The 25,352-nt window shown below is 41.5% G+C and overlaps 1 protein-coding gene across 2 annotated transcripts; it reads left to right on the top strand.

Moving 5' to 3' along the window:
* Window positions 6,470–24,206, top strand: GCSAM (germinal center associated signaling and motility). 2 transcript variants are annotated; one of them, XM_005674914.3, is made up of 6 exons: window positions 6,470–6,663; window positions 11,772–11,840; window positions 14,652–14,696; window positions 15,659–15,705; window positions 22,865–22,893; window positions 23,790–24,206. In XM_005674914.3, exons 1-6 carry the CDS (start codon window positions 6,635–6,637, stop codon window positions 24,105–24,107), a joined length of 537 nt encoding a protein of 178 aa, XP_005674971.2. In that variant the 5' UTR covers window positions 6,470–6,634; the 3' UTR covers window positions 24,108–24,206. The 2 variants fall into 2 exon arrangements, with proteins under 2 accessions (XP_005674971.2, XP_013832685.2); XM_013977231.2 differs by lacking the exon at window positions 11,772–11,840.

The following is a 25,352-nucleotide window of genomic DNA, read 5'->3' as shown; positions in this document are numbered from 1 at the left end:
TGCTCTACAGTTATAAACTTATGTAATCTTCACTGTAATCATATAAGGTAGGTACTGTTATTTCCAATTTACAAATGAGTAAAGAGTGAATTCAGTACTTTGCGGAAAACCTCATAGCTAGTAAGAGGCAGAGCAGAAATTTGATAACAAGTCTACAATTAGTGATTGTACCATATACACCTCCAGTATGGTAGGTCCTGAATAAGTACCTGAAGAATTAATAAAAATTTAATTATATATCTTCAGAATCATGCCTCCACCCAGGGGTTGGAAAATGTTATTCCAAACTTTGTTCTTGCTACAACTGGTGGTAGGCACATTTTTCAAAGAAGCCAAGTGTAGCGATTCCATTCATAAAATGTGCTTGTGGAGGAGACAGTTTGGTTTGTTGCTGTTGGGAAGTCAAATCAAACTGCTATTAGACTTCTCAGGGAGTCCAGTGATTAAGAATCTGCCTGTCAATGCAGAGGACGCAGGTTCAATTCCTGGTCTGGGAAGATCCCCCATGCCAGAGGGCAATTAAGCCCACGCACTCTAACAACTGAAGCCTGTGAGCCCTAAAGCCTGTGTTCCACAGCAAGAGAAGCCATCACAAGGAAAAGCCTGCACACCACAACTAGAGAAAGCCCACATGCAGCAATGAAGACCTAGTACAAACAAAAATTTTTTAAAAAAGAAAAACTGCTATCACTTCTCTCCAAAACTAACCTCAACAATTTTTTTTCCAGTGATAGTTACATGACAGCTGTTTTAATATCTGAAGGACTTTTTTATTACTGAGATGTAGTTGATGTAGGATATTATATATTACAGGTGTACATCATAGTAATTCACAATTTTTAAGGTTATATTTCATTTTTAGTTATTATAAAATGTTGGATACACTTCCTGTATTGTAGCTTTTTTATTTTTAAACATAATAGTTTGTATCTTTTAGGCCCCTACCCCTATATTGTCCCTCCCCTCTTCCCTGCCTCACTGGTAACCACTGCTTTGTTCTCTATATCTGAGAGTCTGTTTCCTTTTTTTTTATAGTCACTAGCTCATTTTATTTTTAGATTCCACATATAAGTTATATGTATTTGCCTTCCTCTGTCTGACTTATTTCACTTAGCATAATACCATAAGGATCTTATTAACAAGTACTCTTTCCTGAATTCTGAACCAAGCGAAAACTAAGACAAAGGACTGAGGCAATTAGAACCTAAAACAAACATATCCCACCCTGCCCTCCCTACACACACCTCTTTATTAGTGACTGAATTGACTTACAATACATGGTTGCCTTTTGACCCCCAGATTTGGACAGTTTTACTACTGTGAGCATTTGGCATTAAGCTTACTACACAGCTGAGAACAGCAAAAACTAAGGTTTCTAAGGGTGAGATCACTCCCAAAAGAAATCATAAAGAAGGGGCCAAACAAGAACATCCAGATTCTGCTTCCAAATTCAACCTGATAAGCCACTCCACCTCAGCAGAATGAATGAGGAGGTGGTGACAGGCCAGGAATGCTAAGGCAACAGAGAGTGAAGCCCTTGATCTGGAACCAGACACCAGGAGGGAGAAGGGCTGTCCAGCGGTAGTCACCACTGAAAGTGAGCGCAGTGCGCACGAGACACTCTTCTGAGAGCTTTGCCCTTGTTTCAGCTTGGGCAATCACTACACAAACTGTAAAGAATTCAGAAAATTACTCAGAGTCACAACTAGACGTGCGGACACTTGGACTTACATCCCCCAAATGAATTCAGAATAATTTATAATGCTTTTTAAGTTCTCTAGATTTTATTTTGGAAATCTAAGCCATTGGAGAAGAGAAGGACATATTCCACAAATATTAGTCATTGTCAATGTCTGACTAGGAACACGTCCTTGAGTGTAAACATCTCCACGTGGGGAAAGAAGCCTGCACAAGGCACTGAGATGTGAAATAAACTCAGTACCTTGCAAGGTGTATACCACCCTGCTCAGCATATGATGGTTGTGTGCCCAGAACTCCACCTTCACCAGAAAGAATCTAATGCAGATTTTGGACTGAGAAGGGCGCTTAGAGCTCATTTCCACTAGACTCCTCAGAGGAAGCACACCTGTCTGCCTTTAATATTTTTAGGCAAGGGCTTTACTTGGTCTTTTCACCCTTGGGACTTCATTTTTGGCTTAGCTTTTAACTTTTACAGTGGTTAAGCCTAGTTTGTATTTTTTTTGCCATGTATATAACTTAATTTTCCATATTCCATGTTAGTCTTACTAATGAAAAATAGGAAACTTTGCAGAAAAAAAGAACATTCTTCCCAAGGGTCATCCATTCTGAAAAAATAGTCCAAACAATGCCAAGGAAGAGTGCTATACCATCCACCTGCTTGGGTACATTGTAGGAGCCCTCTCGGTGAGCTGAAAAAGTTCCCACTTTGTTTCTAAACCATTCCCTTATTATTAAAAATAATCTTTTGTGGTATTATTGCCACCAGGAAGTCATATGCTAACACCCCTTCACCAGATAGCAAAATTCCAGCCCCAAATTCACTTAGAGGGATTGGAACTGTGTTACTGCCTCCTTTTAAAACTAGAATTGCGATCATTAAAATGTCTACAAATGACAAATGCAGAAGAAGGTGCAGAGAAAAGGGAACCCTCTTACACTGTTGCTGGGAATAAAAATTAGTGCAGCTACAATGGAAAACAGTACAGAGGTTTCCAGAAAAACTAAAAACAGAGTTGCCATGTGATCTAGCAAGTCCACTCCTGGGCAAATACCCAGACAAAACTATAACTCAAAAAGATATATGCACCCCTATGTTCATAGTAGCTCTATTTGTAATAAACGAGATACAGAAACAACCAAAATGTCCATCCACAGATGACTAAAGAAAATACAAGTTCTTACTATATAGCACAGGCAACTATATTCTATATCATGTGATAAACCATAATGGAAGAGAAGATGAAAAAGGATATATATATATATATATACCTGAGACTTCCCTGGTGGTCCAGTGGTTAAGACTCTGGGGTCCCAATGCAGGGGGGTCTGGGTTTGATCCCTGGTCAGGGAACTAGATCCTGCATGCCACAACTAAGACCCAGTGCAACCAAATTTTAAAAAAAATTCATTAAAAAAAGATATGTGTGTATAACTGAGTCACTTTGCTGTACAGCAGAAACTAGCACATTGTAAATCAACTACATTTCAACAAAATTTGAAAAAATAAAAACAGCTAAAAACTCCTTAATGAGGAATAATAGCAATTAACAGTCATAGTTTTCAAACACATAACTCTCTGACATTAGCCAGGACTCCTAATCAATTCATATTCTGTACCCAAAAGTAAATACGAAATTATACTCAGGAAAACGTCTCAATAATAATCCATCACATAGCCTTCACTCTCTCTATGAGACTTTTTGAAGGAAAGGAAGAATGGTCTTAACTAAGACTTAACTAAGTCTTAACTAAGCTATTATATTCCTGACTCTACAAGCATTCTTAAATAAATCAGTTCTTTCCCTGTCATAAAATGTTCCAAAATTATTTTGCTTAGCATAAATAGCTTTCCCAGCTTCTATCTCTAATCACAAAGTCTAAAAAGGACTACCTAGAGCTAGATTTATACCATCTAGTTTTTTGAGACTAAAAAAGATCAAAGAATCACTGTTATCCAAAAGGCCTCTAACCTGCCTTGGCAGCTAAAGTCAGACTGGAGTTGAAAGCGCCAACTAAAAGTCATTCGCCATCTGGTTCTGTAAGGATTGAGTAATGAGCCAGTGCAGTTGCTGACCTTCAATACACCCTGAAAGGAGTTCAGGGTGGAGATCAAGAATAAGGTACTCTGTACTCTAGGAAAGCTGGCATATTGAATAAATATTAAACCAAAATGTAATGAGGATCATTGGCTATCCACTAAGGAGATTTCCAGACTTCCCTGGTGGCTCAGACAGTAAATCGTCTGTCTACACTGTGGGAGACCTGGGTTCAATCCCTGGGTGGGGAAGATCCCCTGGAGAAGGAAACGACAACCCACTCCAGTACTCTTGACTGGAAAATCCCATGGGTGGAAGAGCCTGGTAGGCAGCAGTCCATGGGGTCGTGAACAGTCGGACACGACTGAGCGACTTCACTTCACTTCAAGGAGATTACAAAACTAAAGAAATCTTGTACTTTTATTAATATATAGCCAAATTAATTCAAGGAGAAGGCAATGGCACCCCACTCTAGTACTCTTGCCTGGAAAATCTCATGGATGGAGGAGCCTGGTGGGCTGCAGTCCATGGGGTCGTGAAGAGTCGGACAAGACTGAGCGACTTCACTTCACTTCAAGGAGATTACAAAACTAAAGAAATCTTGCCCTTTTATTAATATATAGCCAAACTAATTCAAAATGTTGTAAACAGTTTTTTCAGAATAAATAATGTCTAGTCTTCAAATAGGAGGACTTGACTGCATTATCTGTCACACATTAGTTATCCTGACTTCATTTGGTAATACGTTTGCTGATTGTCCTTAAAAGATAAAATTTCCTCTTACCGTTTTACCTGGGGGTAGGTTTGCCATCTAGAGCCAGGAACTAGCTGAAGTTTGATGCCTCTCCTCCTGGGAAAACTGGGAGATAAGAGCCTTGTCTTCTATGGAGACTGAATTTTCAAAAGATGGTCCCTAGGGCCTGGAAGAAACATTCCTGGATTGCTTGTCCACCTCTCAGTCAGTTTGTGAGAAATTGCTCCAGGAAACCCCTCACAGAGACAGCCTGGAGAGCACCCAGGGGGGCAAGAGTGATGGGTCTGGTGTTATACAACTAATACCCAACTTCTCTAACATAGTTTCTTCTGAGCTGCCTCCCCACACTGCCCTCTGTTGTAGATATGACCTCTACATTACTCCAGGACAGGCAATCAAGTCTTCTGGCACTTTGTTTCATTTCATTTCAAGGAGATCCATGAGGGTAGGCTTATATGTGTTTTATTCATCACAGAATCCACAGTGATCAACATACAGTAGGCACTCAATATATAACTGCTGAAGGAGTGAAGGAACAGATAAGCAACCAAACTGGAACCAACCACCAACTATAAGAATAACCTTAAAAATCCATAATCCTTGTCCCCAAGTTAACTTCTTTCATTTTTTAAGTCTCTGCCTGTTGAGATAAAATTATTACATAAAGTAAAATGCACACTTTGGTGTATACAGCCCTGCGAATCATGAGAAATGCATACAATCATGCCTCCACCACCACAAGATAGAGAACAACAACAGCAAAAAAATTCCCTGGTGTAGAAGTTCAAACCTTCTCCTACTCCTTTTCCTGGCCACCACTGGTGTGTTTTCTGTCCCTACAGTTTTGCCTCATCTTGAATGTCACAAAAGATAGGCTTTAAGACTGGATTCGTCCACTCATTCATTTGGGATTCGTCCATGTTGTTGTATATATTAGTTGCTGTCGTTCAGTCCCTAAGTCATGTCTGACTCTCTGTGATCCCATGGACTGCAGCATGTCAGGCTTCCCTATCCTTCACTATCTCCCAGAGTTTATTCAAACTCAAGTCCACTAAGTCAGTGATATCATCAAACAATCTCATCCTCTATTGTCCCCTTCTCCTCCTTTGAATATACATTATAAAAAGTATAATATTAGTAGCCCATTCCTTTTTATTACTGGGCCAAAGCCCGTTGTGTGAATGTGACATGGTTTGTTTAGACATTTACTACTTGAGATTATTTGGGTTATTTCCAGGGTTTGGTTTTATTTGGCGATTATGAGTGAAGAAGCTATAAACATATGCATACAAGTTCTTAGAGTTCTTGATTTCTTATTTCATTTGGGTTAATGCCTAGGAGCTAGGTTGTATGGTAAGGCTATGCCATACTGTTTTCCAAAGAGGCTGAAACATCTTGCATTCCTATCGGCAATATGTGAGACTTCCAGAAGTTCTGCTTTCCCTTGTCAGCACTTAGTACTATCAGTTTTTGCTTTCATTTTCAAATGTTAGCCTCTCTAATAGGTGTGCAAAAGTGTTGCTTTGTGGTTTGGGTTTAAATCATTACACCTGCAATGACTATGATGTTCAGCATCTTCATGAATTTGTTTGCCATCTGTATATTTTCTTTGATGAAAATCTTTTCAAATATTTTGCCCATCTTATTTGATGTTTGTTCTATTCCTAGTGAGTCTTGAGAGTTCTTTGCAAGCTTTGGATAAAAATCTTTTTATCAGATGTATGTTTTGCTAATATTATTCTACTGGTCTATGCCTTGATTTTTAAGCTTTTTTGTTTTAAAACAAAGTTCCCCTTCTGATGTTTCTAGGACTACTACAAAGTGGTTTAATAAGTTTAGACGTCTGAATTGAAAAGCCCCTATGACCTGTTTACAGTTGCAGACGGGGCTTCCCCATTCTTTCAAAACCCTCACTGACTAACGGCTTCTGGTTAAAAGCAATAACCGGGTTCATTCAGCCTCTGACATTTTAGGAAGCTGTACCTGTGTGCACTTCTGAATCTCCTCCCCCGGGGGGTTCCTCCTCCCCTCCTCAGAGGATACACTCCCCTCAGCTCCCTCTGCCCTGGTGGCCAGAGCAACGCAGGCCGTCTCTAAGTCAGGAGCAGCCTGAAGAGGGGAGGGCGCCAAGAGGACTGAGAGGATGGGGAACTTGCTGCCAAGGGAAGACAGGTGAGTCCAGACTCCCTAAGGGGGAGCAGAAGAGACGGGTTGGGGCAACATGGCCAGAAAGAGAAAAAGGGGTTTGCTCTTTGGGAGAAGGCAACCAGGTAAGGGATTGACAAGAATGAAGTCCCTACTTCGTGCCAGGGATCATGTTCAGATCCTTATCGGTTGGCCTTCTTCCCAGAATCAAAGTAACCACTGGTGCAGGACAGCTGAAAGGCAGGACTTTATCAAGGAAGTTCTGTGCAGGCTACTCTAAGAAATGGAGCAACTTTCTGGGGCAGGAAGGGGATACTCTTTTGAGCTCTTAATGCCCCACAAACAGCATAAAAACACCACCACCCTGGTAGCTCGACTGGTAAAGAATCTGCCTGCAATGAAGGAGACCTCAGCTTGATTCCTGGGTCAGGAAAATTCTCTGGAGAAGGGATAGCTACCCACTCCAGTATTCTTGGGCTTCTCTAGTGGTTCAAATGGTAAAGAATTTGCCTGCAGAGCTGGAGAGCTGACCACCACACAAGTATTCTTGGGCTTCCCTGGTGGTTCAGATAGTAAAGACTCTGCCTGCAATTCGGGACACCTGGGTTTGATCTCTGGGCTGAAAAGATCTCCTGGAAAAGGGAACAGATACCCACTCCAGTATTCTTGCCTGGAGAATGTCATGGACAAAGGAGTCTGGCAGGCTACAGTCCATGGGGTTGCAGAGTCAGACACGACTGAGCGACTTTCACTTCTCTTCAGTTCAAAGCTTGAAACAGCAAGCTTTCTGATAGCATAAGACCTTGGCTGGTATACAATCCTTGCAATGGGTAAGCAGAGGACATTGAAATTGGTAGGGAACTTGGCTTAACGTTTCTAAACCTTAGTTTCATTATTTTAAATGGAATTAGTAGCACAATACTTATTCGGAGGATTCTAGTGTGTGTGATGCTAGCATGGTACGTGGTACTTCAGTTCAGTTTAGTTCAGTCGCTCAGTCGTGTCCAACTCTTTGCGACCCCGTGGACTGCAGTATGTCAAGTTTCTCTGTCCATCACCAACTCCCAGAGCTTGCTCAAACTCATGGTACATAGTCAGGTTCAGTAATAAAGAGATACTAGTTAGTTTGACCATCACCTTAATTAACAGCAGTCACTGTAAAAATGGCTTCCTTGGTGGCTCAGATGGTAAAATTGTCTGCTTGCAATGCTGGAGACCCAAGTTCGATCCCTGGGTTGGGAAGATCCCTTGGAGAAGGAAACGGCAACCTACTCCAGTACTCTTGCCTGGAAAATTCCATGGATGGAGGAACTTTATAGGCTACAGTCCATGGAGTCGCAAAGAGTCGGACATTACTGAGCGACTTCACTTTCTTTCTTTTTCTTTTACTGTAAAAATTAGTATCACTCTAAACAGAAGTCCCTTCAGTACAAAGTGAGATGGTGAGAATCAGTTAGCTGGGGAGGTGGAAGGTAGTCTTTACAGGATTATGTTTGGTGTCCCAGAGCTCAGTTCATGCTACTGAGATCTTGAACATAGGATCCAAAAAGCTACCTGACAAAAGGAGTCTTAGCAAAGCCATGGAATGTTTTCTGGCCCTGCATGAGGGTCAGTGTTGTCTAGGACTTCTTTCCAGATACTCCCAACCCTTTGTCAATCTGAAACTCTTGCGTTCTTCTATCAGATTATAAATCCCTATTTTTATGTCTAGATGTGAGGTCCTCAAAAGTAGAGACTGTTTCTTATTCATCTTTGAATTTGTGTTTTCTGACATTGTTTCTGACATAGAATAGGCACTCAATAAATGCTGAATGAATGCTTGGAAACCTAAATAAATGTCTTAAAAAGAAAAATAAAACAAAATACAGATATGATGGACAGAAAGTTAAGATTGATGTTACATCTGTAATTTCATTTTTTAGAACTTTGATAAGAGGGTGAAGGATTGTGACATTAATACATGTTTGTTGTAAAAGAAATTGGAGAATAAATAAAATATAAACAAAAAAGTAAACTGGAAAATCACAGAACTACTTATACCATTAGAAGTGTTATCTTTATTTTACTGTCTTTGTCAGAGATTTGTATTTCTTCATCTATGAAGGGCTAATACACCTTTTGCCAATTTTTGTTTTGGATTTTGGTCTACTTTCTTTTACTGATTGTAAAAGATATTTTTATTTGAAGAAATTAGCACTTTTTCATAAATATTACAAAAAAGTTATTTTTCCAGTCCATGTGTCTTGTGTCATACAGAATTTGTGTTATTCTTATATATTTAAACATAACTGCATTAAATCTAGAAAGTGTCGGGAGCCTGTGTGAGGAATCCCACCTGTGACAAAGGTCACGAGGAAGGAAGCCCGACAAAATGCAAAGGCGTGATCCGGCTTCAAGGGTTCCCCCTGGGTTTTCCTGAACATCTACCCCCTAAAACCAGAGTCTGCCTGCTCTATTGTACTGTGCTTTCCACTCTTCTGACATTCTCTGGAAAAAAGTTAATTCAGGGCTTCAGTCTCCTACATATGAAAGGAATGTTTCAGCTCAAACCCCTCTGATGGCTCTCTAACTTGCCTGACAGGTTCCCCTGGACTTTTTACAACTTGTGAATTGCTTACAGCCCACCAACCGCAAGAAGCACAAAGCTTAAAGCATCTTAAAGATACAGAGCCTTTTCTAAAGAGCTAAAAATTATATTGGTGATGGGTTTTCACTGTTGACTCAATGACTGCTGCCAAGCCTCCATATTCTTTATCTTTTAGGCACCTGGGAGGATATTAATCAATGTAATCGGGATGCAGAAAAAGGAATATAGTAGTTTTGATGTTAGCAACATTAGACTTTTAATTACTTTTCTCTTTGTTATAAATCACTGTACTCCTTTTACTTGTTATAAATTGTTGTACCCTTGCTATGTAAGAATGTAACTTTATTTAGTGCTTTCTGAGAGTGGCACCAGATTTTGGAAAGAACAACATTCTAAGACAAATAAGTCTTCTGGTTGACAAACCCTTATCGGAAAAGCGCCGTAAAATGTTAATTGGCCTTCTGGCTGGAAGATGATGTAAATCACCTAAGACTTGTGTATACAACTAAGTATGCAGAGAAAAAACCTGGTCTCGATAAGAGTCAGGGCTGCTGACACTGCATAATTTTGTATTACCCATTGATCTCTATGTACAATCAAAAAGTATAAAAAGCTTTCTGAACAATAAAGGATGGACCAGTTTCTCGGACTAGTCTCTCGAACTAGTTTCTTGGAAATCTGGTTTCTCCCATGTCTCTCTCTCTCTCTCTTTCTCCCTCTCCCTCCCTCTCCTTCTCTGGCTGAATTTCCATCTGGAGCAGGGAGGCTCGCCACATCTACTAACTTGCCCCGGCTTTTAAGTCCTGTGAGAGAGGGAGCCCAAGGCGGGGCGCCCTCTGCTATTCAAGCGAGCGCCGGTGGCCTAACATAGATGGTGCAAACTTCTTGTCCTGAAGTTTTATTGGCTTTCCCTGTAAACCAAGTTATTCAGCCTCTTTTCTCCACTAAATTTTCCTACTATACTATTTCTTCTTAATTTCTTTTATATTTCTAAATAAATAAGTTTTTCCTAGCCTACTCCATCTCCCCTTTGAATTCCCTGGATCCACCAGGGCTGGACCCCGGCAAGAAAGCTTTTTGCTTTCTACCAATTTATGCTTAAAATTATTTCCTCATCCCAAGATAAGACAGATCCACAGTATGATTTTCATGGTTTTATTGCCTTACATTTTAGCATCATACACTTATTATATGATGTCAGATAGAAATACATATTTTTCCACATAATTACTCAGTTGGCCCAAAATCTTCATTTCTATACTGATTGAAAATATCTTCCTTAATATAGTCAAAAGTCTTATATTTACTTGGATCTGATTTTCAACTTCACCCTTACCACCTGGTTATCACCCAATCAGTACACTCTACCTTTTCTCTCGAGATCAAAACTGTTACAAAAATTCCCCCTCATCAGGCAGAATGGCACTAATTCCCTTCATGAAAGGAGCTGAGTCTCAGAGGACGATTCTGCTAGATGCGAACACAGTTTTCCCACTTACTCTCACTTATCTGTCCTCAGACAAGTTGCATAAGCTTTTTCATCTCAGTTTCTTCATGCACAAGACATAGACTCATAATGTCTACCTCATGGGTTTATTCTGGGATTAAATGAAATATAACATAGAAAATGTATATGTTACTTACACTTAATAAGTAGTATGCATAGTAAGTAATGTATATATAAAAACAAGTAGCATTTATAGTTCGTGTGCTTATATATATAGTAAAGTGAAAGTGAAGTCGCTCAGTCATGTCTGACTCTTTGTGACCCCATGGACTATAGCCTACCAGGCTCCTCTGTTCATGGGATTTTCCAAGCAATAGTACTGGAGTGGATTGCCATTTCCTTCTCTAGGGGATCTTCCTGACCCAGGGATTGAACCCGGGTCTCCCACACTGTAGACAGACGCTTAACCACCTGAGCCATCAGGGAATTATATATATATATATATATATATATATATATAGTAAGCACATAGTAAACTGTGTTTAACGTCTAGTTTCTTTTTCTCTATACCCCACACTTCCCACAAATCAAGGACAGTTACACAGAAACCCAACCCAAACCTTGAGTCAATTTCTTTTCTTTATTTTATTTTTTCCTTCCCATTTATCATGTGCTCTCTGCCTTGGTACTTTCTGCGAAAACTGCAGTGTACATGAGGCCTGGGTCCTTCTCAGTTCCTGAGTGCAGTCCCTGAAACTGAGCTGAGCAGACAGGCCTCTCTGTGCACTGATATTCTCATGGTCATAAGGATGCCTGGATGTTTGGGAACAAATGATTGGGGCCTGGTTGTGTACAGCAGTTATTGGAGAAAACTGGGGGGGCTGTTGCAGTGGCAATGGAGAGGAGGTCGAGTCAAGGACAGATTGGGGGGTGTGCTTTAGAAGGGCATATTAACAAATGGAAGAGCAACAAGAGAAACCGAGGCAATGCTGGGGCTTCACCCACAAATAGCAGAAGTGAGGAAAGCTGGAAAAATTATCAAGCGAGGTGGGAAGTCTGGAGAGCAAAGACAACTTCCATTCTTGATATGCTGAGTTTTAGGTGGCAGCAGAACACTCAAGAGACACCCTGGAATCTGAGAAGTCAAAGCCCCAGACTGAGAATATCCAGGTGAGACCAAATCCAACAGCAATTCTCCCAGGCTTTACCTGTGAAGAATGAAGTCTGTTAGGTCCTGGGCTGCACACACCCCAGAATGGAAGACCTTGCTTCAACCCAACAGCAGTTGTAACAATAGAAAATGCAAAGACACAACAAAAGACAAAAACACTCTGAGCCTCTGAACAGGAGATGTGCCATTTTGCTGGGAACCGAGTCCAGCCCATAGGACCGGAAAGAAGACCCATATTTCCTGTTGTCTCTTTATCTGTTAATCTCATGTCCCTTTCTTCTCCAGCCCCATTCTGGCCATTTCACTTTAAGCTCCGAGTTTCTATTTCTGAGGTAACCACATTCCCCACATGGCTACAAGTGTTGACAGCTTTGTGGAGAGAGACACTTGTGATTACCGTGATGCTCTTAAATGCAGTCTTCTTCATCAGTCCCTTCTGATCAGGCCTTTTTTCCCCCCTTAATTTTATTTATTTGGCTTCATCAAGTCTTAGTTGCGGTATGCAAGCTGTTAGTTGTGGCATGTGGGATCTGGTTCCCTGATCAAAGATTGAACCCGGGCCCCCTGTGTTGGGGTCACAGAGTCTTAGCCACTGGACCTCTAGGGAAGTCCCCTGACCAGGACTTTTGAGTGTCAAGGAATCACTAAAATATGAAATGAGTGTCCCTGAATCCAAGAATCCCAAAGTGTGGTAGAGCCAGTTGTTCAGTGGCTTGAAGAGTTATCTGTACTTTTCCCATGGTTTCAGGAGAAGCTTTTGAAAAAGCCACTGCACAGTCAAAGCCTACATAGGCACCCTCCCCACCAAAAGGATGTTTTTCTTCAGTACAAGCAAAGACTCATATATTTGGTGTGTATCACTGGACACATGCTAAAATAATCAGTGCAAATGATGAAGCAGACAAGTAGGGCCATGGGCGTTATAAGGAGGGAGACTGAGCAGACCTCAGGGACTAGGGAAGCTTTGTGTCCTGGAATTGCTAGCATGCAGCCCACGTTGCAGGACTTCGCACAGGGCTCATTTGGTAAAGAATTCGCCTGCAATGCAGGAGAACCAGGTTTGATCCCTGGCTTGGGAAGATCCCCTGGAGAAGGAAATAGCAACCCACACAGCATTCTTGCCTGGGGAATTCCACGGACAGAGGAGCCTGGCCGGCTATAGTCCATAGAGTCGGACACGACTTAGTGACTAAATCACCAACAGCCCACATTGTAGAGATTCATCCAGTTTCAGAGGAGGTTGTCTAAACCTACCCTAGACCAAAACTCCAAACTGAATACCAAAAATACATTGCAGAAAATTTGACTGGGGAAAGTAACCAGTTTAGAAATAGCTTTTGTCCATAACTGATTTTATTTGGCCCTTACACTTAGTGCAATATATTTTTGCCCTCTAGGCAAGAATACTGAAGTGAGCTGTCATTTCCTTCACCAGGGGATCTTCCCAATTCAGGGGCTGAAGCCCAGTCATCTGCACTGGCAGGTGGATTCTTTACCACTGAGCCATAGGGAAGCCCTTACATAGCTGCCTTGGGGTCAGTAAGGCAGATCTGGTGATCTGAACCAGTTAAAGTTGCTCTGTTCTTAGCTACTCCTTCATTTATCAGATACTTATTGAAAATATATTTACTATGTGCCAGACACTATAGCATATGCTGGTAATCCGTACCATGATGAACAGACAAATATGGTCCTGACCTTGTGACACTCATCTTCTAGTGTAGGATATAGACCAATGCGAAGACAAATATTAGTACAGTAGTTCAGTCACTCAGTCATGTCTGACTCTTTGCGACCCCATGGACTGCAGCATGCCACACTTCCCTGTCCATCACCAACTCCCTGAGCTTGCTCAGACTAATGTCCATCAAGTCAGTGATGCCATCCAGCCGTCTCATCCTCTGTTGTCCCCTTCTCCTCCTGCCCTCAATCTTTCCCAGCATCAGGGTCTTTTCCAGTGAGTCAGTTCTTCACATCAGGTGGCCAAAGTGTTGGAGTTTCAGCTTCAGCACCAGTCCTTCCAATGAATATTCAGGGCTGATGTCCTTTAGAAGGGACTGGTTGGATCTCCTTGCAGTCCAAGGAACTCTCAAGAGTATTCTCCAACACCACAGTTAAAAAGCATCAATTCTTCAGTGCTCAGCTTTCTTTAAAGTTCAACTATCACATCCAAACATGACTGCTGGAAAAACCATAGCTTTGACTAGATGGACCTTTGTCAGCAAAGTAATGTCTCTGCTTTTTAATATGCTGTTTAGGTTGGTCATAGCTTTCTTCCAAGGAGCAAGCGTGTTTTAATTTCATGGCTGCAGGTACCATCTGCAGTGATTTTGGAGCCTAAGAAAATAAATTCTCAAAATTAATAAATATATTAATTAATTAATTTAAATAGGAGTATAAATAGGATAAGTTCAGAGTGGAGCAGGATCCTATGCAAATATTGCCTAATCTATGCCTAGAAGAAATTTCTAAAATGTCCACACACTTTTACTTAGACTTCCTGGGGACAACTGTGTGCCCTTCCTCACAAGAGGCCACATAAATTACTGGAACTGGGGATGTGCAAGCCTTTGCTAGGAACACACCAGCAAGTTCCCTCTCTGATTAAGAGTTGATAAGGGCACATTTCCAAAGGTCCAGTTAGTGTCATGTGAGGATGAAGGCATGATAGATGTGTCCAAGTCACCTAGAATGAAGTCTCTTGGGGAGGGAAGAAAGTTCTTCCACAGAAATGACAGAGGGAAGGGAGTCACTGAAACAAAGTTGCAGAAACTAAATTTGTGACATGGATCATTTCTTGGGTATTTTAGATGCTCGGACTGCTGCATCGCTGAAGCGTGTTTCTGCCTTCCGTGGTGAGTGGAGAACTCTTCAGGGGTTATTTTTCTGTAAGTGTGGTTTCAGTGTGGTGTTTGCTGTAAGTTACCTGTGAATTTCCCACTGTCTGTGGCCACCGTGGAAGCAGGCACTAACATCTGAGAGTCAGAGAAAACCACACTTCAAGTTTGGTGAGAAACAGGAACAATAGTCATATGGGTGGTTACACACCCTTCAAATGGGAAAGCCTCAGAAGCAAGGATGAAACTGGCTACAGAAGTAAAGAAAGGCCCCTTAATCACACTGCACATCCCAGCGAGCTCCTGGGACAGAGGCACAGAGAAGGCATAGCCAGAATGATGTATAATTCATTGTCCAAACCAGGAAACTTCTGCAAATGAAAAGGAGGCTAAAAATAGTTAAGGGTCACTAAGTGATTGATAATGACATAACTAAACTGTCTGTGCAAACCAGGACATATGGTCATTCTGCTTAGAGCAGATGTTGCCCTGTCCCCTGAGATGATAACTGGCTGCCATGATAGTCACACTGTGTTTTTCCGAGGGCTCGTATGGGAGGTGTTGGCTTGCTGGCTTGATTGTTTGTTTAGATATCACAGATTGAGACTGAGGTTGAGATTGTATATAACAATGGCTCCTTAATATAACAGAAATTGATACTTTGTCAGGAAAGAAAACTCCAAAAACCTACATCATCACCATAGTTCTTTACTTATAAGTCAATTCCATACCAGCCTCAGAAAAGGGAGAAGGGAGGTGAAAGAGGGAGAGAGAGAAACCCAAAGGAGTAGATTTCTACTCAGTCTTGTTTCCAGTTTTCCTCTTTTCCTATCCTGTTTTTTCTCTGGCTGAAGGAGGTGTTATAAAAGCATTATAACTTGAACAAATGAATTAAACATGAGCTTTTATAGTTGAGTATAACTCCCTTTGAGAGTTTCTGAATAATAAAACAACCAATTTACTTTCTTTTTCTTTTACAGGAAGAAAATACACCTTTTTGAAGCAAGTCAAGACTCCCGAAAGCAAAGTAAGTCATTGCTTTCACATCATTTTTACTTTTGACAGACTTAGCTTTTCTTCTTCCCTCCACTCCCAAAGCACCTTGGGCATACATCAGGTATAATACGTACACATTTGCTGCCATTTGTCCAATTGCATGTCTCTCTCTCCGCTGAACCAGGAGCTCACTGAGGGAAGAATTGACTTATTGATCTCCATAGCCTTCCGATATCTCCTGAGGTCTGCTGGCTGAAGGAGTTAAATGGGAACAATAAAAGCCAAAGGTGGAGGCACAAGTCACCTGTAAGAAAATGCAAGGAGGCCAGCGCGGCACAGAGCACGCACAGGAGGAGCAGGACCTTGGGATCATGTTTCTTGTTAGGATCTTTTCATCTTGAGAGTTACAGGAGGTGCTGAACGGCTTTAAACAAGGGCCAAGTATGATCACATTTGCATTAAAGCCATCACCCAGTTTGCTCTTCAGAGAACAGATAATAGTAGAGAATGGCAAAAATGGATGCTGGAAGACCACCTAGGGGGCCAGTGGTGATCGAAGCAGGGTTGAAATGAAGGAAAGAAAAGCATTCAAAGGAGAGGGTGGTGAATGAATAGTGCCCCATCTAACTGGGAGATTGGGGATGGCGGGGGGGAGGGGGGGACAAAGTACAGGCAGGAGGAAGGACAAGGCCACAGTGTTTTTAAGGAAGAAAAGGGAACGAGTTTTGCTTTTGCCTTCCTGGGTTTAAAGAGGAGAGCGTGGTTCATTCACCTTGAATTTTAAAAATGAGCCCTGTAGGTGTGTAAAAAAAATAGTACAGCCCTCTCACCTCTAGCCACTTCACCCAGGGGAGCTGTGGGTGTCAGGAAACCCCAGTCACAATCAAAGCAAAACAGAAATAGGAATAGACCTCTAGTGGTAGAAATAAGACCTCTGATGCCAAAACTCACAGACACTTTTTTTAAAATTCTTTTGAAGCTGTTGACTTACAACATTGCATTTGTTCCAGGTACATTTATTTTTACACATCAAGATGATCTAGTTACTCTCTGTCTGTCACCATACAGAATTATTAGCGTTATAGTTCTCACAGCATTCCCTATACTGCACAGCATGTCTTCATGCCTTATTTATACTTGGATGTTTGTACCTTTTAAGCTCTGTTACCTACTAGCTCGTACCCCCACTACCTTCCCTCTGGTAACCACCAGTTTTTTCTCTGTATCTATGAGTCTGTTTCTGTTTTGTGGTGCTCGTTCGTTTGCTTTTACTTCTAGATCTACATATGAATGAAATCATATATTTTTCTCTCTTTGACTTCACTCAGCATAATGCCATCTAGATTCATCCATGTTGTTGCAAATGGCAAAATTCCATTCTTTTTATGGCTGAGTAATATTTCCTTTCACAGTTTATTGTGATCCACACAGTCAAAGGCTTTGGCATAGTCAATCAAGGAGAAATAGATGTTTTTCTGGAACTCTCTTGCTTTTTCCGTGATCCAGCGGATGTTGGCAATTTGATCTCTGGTTCCTCTGCCTTTTCTAAAACCAGCTTGAACATCTGGAAGCTCACGGTTCACATATTGTTGAAGCCTGGCTTGGAGAATTTTGAGCATTACTTTAATACCGTGTGAGATGAGTACAATTGTGCAGTAGTTTGAGCATTTTTTGGCATTACCTTTCTTTGGAATTGGAATGAAAACTGACCTTTTCCAGTCCTGTGGACACTGCTGAGTTTTCCAAATTTGCTGGCATATTGAGTGCAGCACCTTCACAGCATCATCTTCCAGGATTTGAAATAGCTCAACTGGAATCCTCTCACCTCCACTAGCTTTGTTCGTAGTGATGCTTCACTTGACTTCACATTCCAGGATGTCTGGCTCTAGATGAGTGATCACACCAACGTGATTATCTGGGTCGTGAAGATCTTTTTTGTACAGTTCTTCTGTGTATTCTTGCCACCTCTTCTTAATATCTTCTGCTTCTGTTAGGTCCATACCATTTCTGTCCTTTATTGAGCCCATCTTTGCATGAAATGTTCCCTTGGTATCTCTGATTTTCTTGAAGAGATATCTAGTCTTTCCCATTCTGTTCTTTTCCTCTATTTCTTTGCATTGATCGCTGAGAAAGGCTTTCTTATCTCTCCTTGCTATTCTTTGGAACTCTGCATTCAGATGCTTATATCTTTCCTTTTCTCCTTTGCTTTTCGCTTCTCTTCTTTTCACAGCTATTTATAAGGCCTCCTCAGACAGCCATTTTGCTTTTTTGCATTTCTTTTCCTTGGGGATGGTCTTGATGCCTGTCTCCTGTGTGGATCACAATAAACTGTGGAAAATTCTGAAAGAGATGGGAATACCAGACCACCTGACCTGCCTCTTGAGAAATCTATATGCAGGTCAGGAAGCAACAGTTCGAACTGGACATGGAACAACAGACTGGTTCCAAATAGGAAAAGGAATACCTCGAGGCTGTATATTGTCACCCTGCTTATTTAACTTATATGCAGAGTATATCACGAGAAATGCTGGGCTGGAAGAAGCACAAGCTGGAATCAAGATTGCCGGGAGAAATATCAATAACCTCAAATATGCAGATAACATGACCCTTATGGCAGAAAGTGAAGAGGAACTAAAAAGCCTCTTGATGAAAGTAAAAGAGGAGAGTGAAAAAGTTGACTTAAAGCTCAACATTCAGAAAACGAAGATCATGGCATCTGGTCCCATCACTTCATGGGAAATAGATGGGGAAACAGTGGAAAGTGTCAGACTTTATTTGGGGGGAGATTTTTGCAAATGGTGATTGCAGCCATAAAATTAAAATTCTTACTCCTTGGAAGGAAAGTTACTACCAACCTAGACAGCATATTAAAAAGCAGAGGTATTACTTTGCCAACTAAGGTCCATCTAGTCAAGGCTATGGTTTTTCCAGTGGTCATGTATGGACGTGAGATTTGGACTGTGAAGAAAGCTGAGCACTGAAGAATTGATGCTTTTGAACTGTGGTGTTGGAGAAGACTCTTGAGAGTCCCTTGGACTGCAAGGAGATCCAACCAGTCCATTCTAAAGGAGATCAGTCCTGGAAGGAATGATGATAAAGCTGAAACTCCAATACTTTGGCCACCTCATGCAAAGAGTTGACTCATTGGAAAAGACCCTGATGCTGGGAGGGATTGGGGGCAGGGGGAGAAGGGGACGACAGAGGATGAGATGGCTGGATGGCATCACCAACTCAATGGACATGAGTTTGAGTGAACTCCGGGAATTGGTGATGGACAGGGAGGCCTCGTGTGCTGTGATTCATGGGGTTGCAAAGAGTCAGACACGACTGAGCGGCTGGATTGAACTGAACTGAACTGAATATTTCCTTGCATATACATATACCACATCTTCATCCATTCAGCTATCGAGGAATACTTAGGTTGCTTCCCTATCTTGACTTTTGTGAATAATGCTGCAATGAACTCAGGTGCATATATCTTTTCAAATTAGCACTTTTGTTTTCTTCATATCAGTACTCAGAAGAGGAATTTCTAGATAGTATGGCAGTTGCATATTTAATTTTTTGAGGAAACTCCGTATAAAGTGTCTGCCTACAATGCAGGAGACCCGGGTTCAATCCCTGGGTCAGGAAGATCTCGTGGAGAAGGAAGTGGCAACCCACTCCAGTATTCTTGCCTGGAAAATCCCATGGACAGAAGAGCCTGGTAGGCTATACAGTCCATGGGGTCGCAAAGAGTTGGACACGACTGAGCGACTTCACTTCTTCACTTCATACTGTTTTCCATAGACGCTGCAGCAGTTTACAATCCCACCAACAGTGCAAAAAGATTCCCATGTCTCCACATCCTTGACAACAAGTGTTATTTGTTGTCTTTTTAATAATAGCCAGAATGATAGTATCATATTAATCTTAGTACCATAATACTACTATATCAGTAGCATGTTGGTACTGGTTTCAGTGCTAGGTACTGTCCAACTCTTGGGACCCCATGGACTGTAGCCTGCCAGGCTCCTCTGTCCATAGGACCTCCCAGGTAAGAATTCTGGAGTTGGTCATCATTGCCTTCTCCAAGGGATCTTCGCAACCCAGGGATCAAACCCGCATTTCCTGCATTGCAGGTGGTCTCCTGCATGACAGAGGGATTCTTTACTACTGAGCCACTAGGAAACTAGCAGTAACATAGTATAGCAATATAGTCTAGTTTGAAATCACTGACCATGATACCGCCAGCTTTGTTTTTCTTCCTCAAGACTTGGCTATTCTGCACCTTTTGTGGTTTCATACAAACTTTAGGGTCATTTATTCTAGTTCTGTGAAAAACAGTATTAGTTCTTCTAATTCATGAGAACAGTATATCTTTCCATTTTTTATGTGTCATCTTTAATTTCTTTTATCCATATCTTATAGCTTTCAGAATACAAATCTTTTACATCCTGGGTTAGATTTATTCCTAAGTACTTTATTCTTCTTGTTACAATTGTAACTAGGATTTTTTTGTCAATTTCGGATAGTTTGCTATTAGTGTATAGAAATGCAACAGATTTCTGTGTGCTAATTTTGTATCCTTGCAACTTAATGAATTTATCTGTTAGTTCTAACAGTTTTTTGGTGGAATCTTTAGGGTTTTCTATATATAATATTATATCATCTGCAAAGAGTGATAGTTTTTATTTTTCCCCTTCTAATTTGCATGCCCTTTATCTGTTTTTCTTTTCTGGTTGCTGGGGCTAAACTTCCAGTATTATGTTGAATAAAAGTGGTGAGTGTTGGGGATACTTGTATTGTTTCTGATCTTAAGGGAAAAGACTTCAGCTTCTCATCACTGAGCACGATGTTAGCTCTGGGCTTGACATGTATGGCCATTATTATACTGACGTATGTTCCTTCTATATTCAGTTTACTGAGAGTTTTTTTTAATCATAAATGGATGTTAAATTTTGTCAAATGCTTTGTTTGTAACTGTTGAGGTGATCATATGACTTTTATCTTTCATTTTGTTCATGTGGTATATCACACTGATTTGTGTATATTGAATTATCCTTGCATCCTTGGAATAAATTCCACTTGACCATGGTATATGATCTTTTTAATGTATTACTAAATTTAGTTTCTTAATATTTTGTTGAGGATTTTTATATCTATATTCATCAAGGAAATTGGCCTATTTCTTTTTTCATGTGGTATCTTTGTCTGGTTTATGGATCAGGGTAATGCAGACCTTGTAAAATGCATGTGGAAACATTCCTTCATCTTCAATACTTTGGACTAGTTTGAGAAGGCTAGGTATTAACTCTTCTTTAAATGTTTGATAAAATTCACTTGTGAGGCCATCTGGTCATAGGCTTCTGTTTGTTGGGAGTTATTTTCTTTTATTACTGATTCAATTTCTTTACTATTAATTTGTCTGTTCATATTTTCTATTTCTTTCTGAACCAGTCTTGGAAGATTAGATGTTTCTAGGAATGTATCCATCTCTCCAGTTAGTTTTAAGCTGATAGTCCCTTAAGTTTGAATGCATTCTAAAAGCACTATGTTTTTACCACTCCGCACCTACATTTATGTTTTTGTCATCATATTTTACATTTTTATTCTGTGTATCCCTAATCTCTTACTGTAGTTGATTTTACTACTTTGGTCTTTTAAGCTTCATACTAGCTTTTTAAGTTGCTGATACAATGGCTTTGCTATCTATTTGCCTTTACCAATGAGATATTTTCTTTTGTATATCCTATTAAGTTATAATCTTTTCTTCTCTGCTTAAAGAAGATCCTTTAATATTGCCTATAATGTCAATCTAGTGGTGATAAACTCCTTTACTTTTTGCTTGTCTGGGAAATTTTACCTTTCCTTCAATTCTGAATAATAACCTTGCTAAGTAGAGTTTTCTTGGGTTTTAAGGTTTTTCTTTTCAGCAGTTAAAATATATCATGCCACTCCCCTGGAAAGTTTCTGCTAAAAAAACCCGCTGATAGTCTTATAGGAGCTCCCTTGATGCGACTTCCTGTTTTTTCTAGCTGCCTTAAAACTCTCTCTTTAACTTTGCCATTTTAATTATAATATGTCTTGGTTTGGATCAGTTTGGGTTCATCTTGTTGCTTCCTGGACCGGATGCCTGTTTCCCTCCCCAGATTAGGGAAGTTTTCAGCTATTATTTCTTTAAATATATTTTCTGCCTCTCTCACTCTTCTCCTTCAGGGATCCCTAAAATGTGAATGTTAGTATGCGGGTTTTTTTCAGAAGTTCCTTCAACAATCCTCATTTTTTTAAATAGGCACACCTATCTCCAGGGTAGTGATGTCATGAGGCTTCCATTGAATGCTCTTGTTTGCCTATTGAACTGGTGTATTTATCTCTTTGCTGAGTGGCCAGAACCTGCTGGTTTTAAGTACATTGACTTTTTAGCAATCGGCCTGCTTTTGTTTGTTTCTGTCACCAGCCTCAAAAATGGTTTGGTTTGAGAGTTTCCTTTTCTGTAGAACTATTTTTGAGCACCAGCTTCTACTCCGCCATCATCCCGTCACCTATAGCAGAAATAGCCTTCCTCTGCCTGTGGGTCTCTCTTAGGTCCTTGTCTGCCTCCTATGCTAGCCTATGAGCAACTTGAGGACAGGATCTGACTCTGATTCTTATTTTTCTCCCTAATTCTTGGTACACAGTAGGCATGCCCTGGTGGCTCAGTTGGTAAAGAATCTGCCTACAATGCAGGAGACTACCTGCAATGCAGGAGACCCAGGTTCAATCCATGGGTTGGGAAGATCCCCTGGAGAAGGAAATGACAACCTACTCCTATATTCTTGCCTGGGAAATTCCATGGACAAGGAAGCCTGGCAGGCTACAGTCTATAGGGTCACAAGAGTCAGACTCGACTGAGTGACTAATCACCACCACCAGGCACGCAATGAATTTTGGGTAAGGAAAGGAGTGAGAAAGGGAGGGACGTGTGATTTCCTGTCCAAGACCCACTGAATGTCTTTCCTTCCACTTAGCCTCTCAGCACAGCTTTGACTGTTTCTTGTTTAGATGACCCTGTTGCTCCCCAGGGATGTGTTGAAGATCAGGATAGCCCAAGAAGGGCTACCCTAGCTCTACCTTGGTTTTCTGGTTGCTTATCTTTCAGTGTCCCTCTTCTCCCCTCCCAGAAATCTCCCCATGACCTGAAATTCATTAAGTGTGTTTTCTTTCTCCAGATGAAGAAACATCATCTGCTCCCATCCAGGTAATGCAAACATCTCTGAGACTTTTTCTGAGATGACAGTAGAAATGCAGGTACTTCAGTTAGCAGGAAAAGACCTCCAAGACCCCTTATGACCTTAATACTGAATCCTTTAGATGCCAGTGCTTATGAGTCCAGGGACATATGCAGAGTCTGGCAGCAGAAGCTATGGCCACTTCTGTTGCACAATTCATTGAAAGGAACTTGTATTTGTTGAGCATTTAGTTTATGTCAGGCAGTTTATGCCAGTTTATGTGGGCTGAATGCTTCACACACATCATCTCATGTAACTGTCACATGAGATGTGACAGTTACATGAGATTGGTACTATTATTTTCCTACCCATTTTATGGAAGGGTTAAGTGATATTCCCTCAAAGCCAGACAGCTGACAAGATGGCAGGAGCATGGATCAAAAACAAGTCTTGCTTCCAAATCCACGCTCCTGCTCCTGTCCCTTGCTGTTTTGCTGCTTATCTCCTGAGATTTCACTGAAGGAGACCTTCTCTTGAGTGCATTCTCCTTTAATCATGCAAATATCTCTAGAGTGGGTGGTTAAATATCATACCCCAAGCATTTTAAGCTGTCTTTAGATTGTTCTCTTATACAAGGATGGATGCACTCACGGTCTTGAGACCTTGGGAATTGTATAGGGAGGTCACTCTGGGACATGGGGAAGAGAGGACATGCCTGAGTAGGCTGAATTCTCTGAGTAGCGTGGAAAGTCTGGCAGCTTGGGCTAGTGGTTGGGGTGGGGCTGTCATTTAGGAAAAATAAACAAGAGGTGCAGGGCAAGTGGTCACGGAGGACAGACTTTGCCCGAGGCTGAGGCTGTGTTGAGATGAAGTAGAAGGAGAATGACAAGAGGCCAAGTCTTAATGCTGGCTCTCCTTTACCCAGCAAGACAATGGTGACCACGGCTCCTCGGAGGATCTGTGCTACACCCTCATCGATCACAGCGTCCTCGGGAAAAGGCCGTCGGGAATCTCTGCTGAGGAATCTTATGAGAACGTTTCCCTCAAGGCTGAGAGGCCCAGAGCATCGCTGGGAGGAACCGAGACTGAGTACTCACTCCTTCGTGTGCCCTCCACCCCTAAGCACCCACCCTCCCCAGAGGACGAGTATGAACTTCTCATGCCCGACAAGATCTTCCCTCACTCCCTGAAACAGCCACATCCACTTGTGCCCCCTTCTCAGGCTCAGTTTTCTCATTTCTAATGAAGCGACTGGACCAGCACTTAACTTGTGCTGTTTCTCAGTCACTCGGTTGTGTTCGACTCTTGGCGACTCCATGGACTGAAGCATGCCAGGATTCCCTGTTCCTCACCGTGTCCCGGAGCTTGCCCAAACTCTTGTCCACCGAGTCAGTGATGCCATCCAACCATCTCATCCTCTGTCGTCCCCTTCTCCTCCTGCCTTCAATCTTCCCCAGCATCAGGGTCTGTTCTAATGAGTCGGGATCTTTGTATCAGGTGGCCAAAGTATTGGAGCTTCAGCCTCAGAATCAGTCCCTCCAGTGAATATTCAGGATTGATTTCCTGTAGGATTGACTGATTTGATCTCCTTGCAGTCCAAGGGACTCCCAAGAGTCTTCTCCAACACAATTCAAAGGCATCAGTTCCTCGGCACTCAGCCTTCTTTATAGTCCAACTCTTATATCCATGCATGAATACTGGAAAAACCATAGCTTTGACTATACGGATCTTTGTTGGCAAAGTAATGTCCCTGCTTTTTAATATGCTGTCTAGGTTTGTCATAGCTTTTCTTCCAAGGAGCAAGTGTGTTTTAATTTCATGGCTGCAGTCACCCTCTGCAGTGATTTTGGAGCCCAAGAAAATAAAGTCTGTCACTGTTTCCAGCAATTAATACCAGCAAATAAACCCGTGAGTGGGGAACTTTGGTTGAAGCACGTCTGGGGGACAGAGCACTTTCAGTTTATCTCCCCCGCTCCCAACACACACACAGCAGGAGGTCCCTGTAGAAAGTGGTTTGCAAACCTCAAAGCCTCCTAAATCCTCCATGATGTCCAACATCCAAATATCACCCAACTATCCCGAATACTTACTCTTTGAGAAGGAAGTGACCATCTTTGGTTCTACGTGGCTTGGGATATAGGCCATTCTACTCAGTAGAGGGAGGGACTTCCTGGTCCCCGGCTTCTTTGTTCAGCTTCTTCCTACAAAATGTCCATGTGATTGTGCTCTGAAGTCACAGGGGAGCTTCACCCATCATAGTAAGCGCCCCTAGGTTACCCAAAGGGGCAACCTCATTCCGCATATGTTTGTGTACACAACTCCTCGCTCATAACCTTCCAAGTAGGTGCCTGTGGCATTCCTCTCACTCCATGCCTCGAAGCAGTGTCCTTTGCCGTGGGGGACGGGAAGGAGAGAGTGGAATGAATGGGAGAGTAATAATGACATATATACACTACCATGTGTAAAACAGACAGCTTGCGGGGCCCTG

The sequence above is a fragment of the Capra hircus genome, chromosome 1 (assembly GCF_001704415.2).
Source record: "Capra hircus breed San Clemente chromosome 1, ASM170441v1, whole genome shotgun sequence".
Lineage (NCBI taxonomy): Eukaryota > Metazoa > Chordata > Mammalia > Artiodactyla > Bovidae > Capra > Capra hircus.
Note: the sequence above shows the minus strand (reverse complement) of the source record. Positions and strands in the feature narration are given on the sequence as shown.

Coding starts and splice junctions, on each gene's coding strand:
- GCSAM (XM_005674914.3), top strand. CDS start 6,635: ATGGGGAACTTGCTGCCAAGGGAAGACAG. Junction 14,697..15,658: donor GCGTGTTTCTGCCTTCCGTG/GTGAGTGGAGAA, acceptor TTTCTTTTACAG/GAAGAAAATACACCTTTTTG. Junction 22,894..23,789: donor CATCATCTGCTCCCATCCAG/GTAATGCAAACA, acceptor TCCTTTACCCAG/CAAGACAATGGTGACCACGG.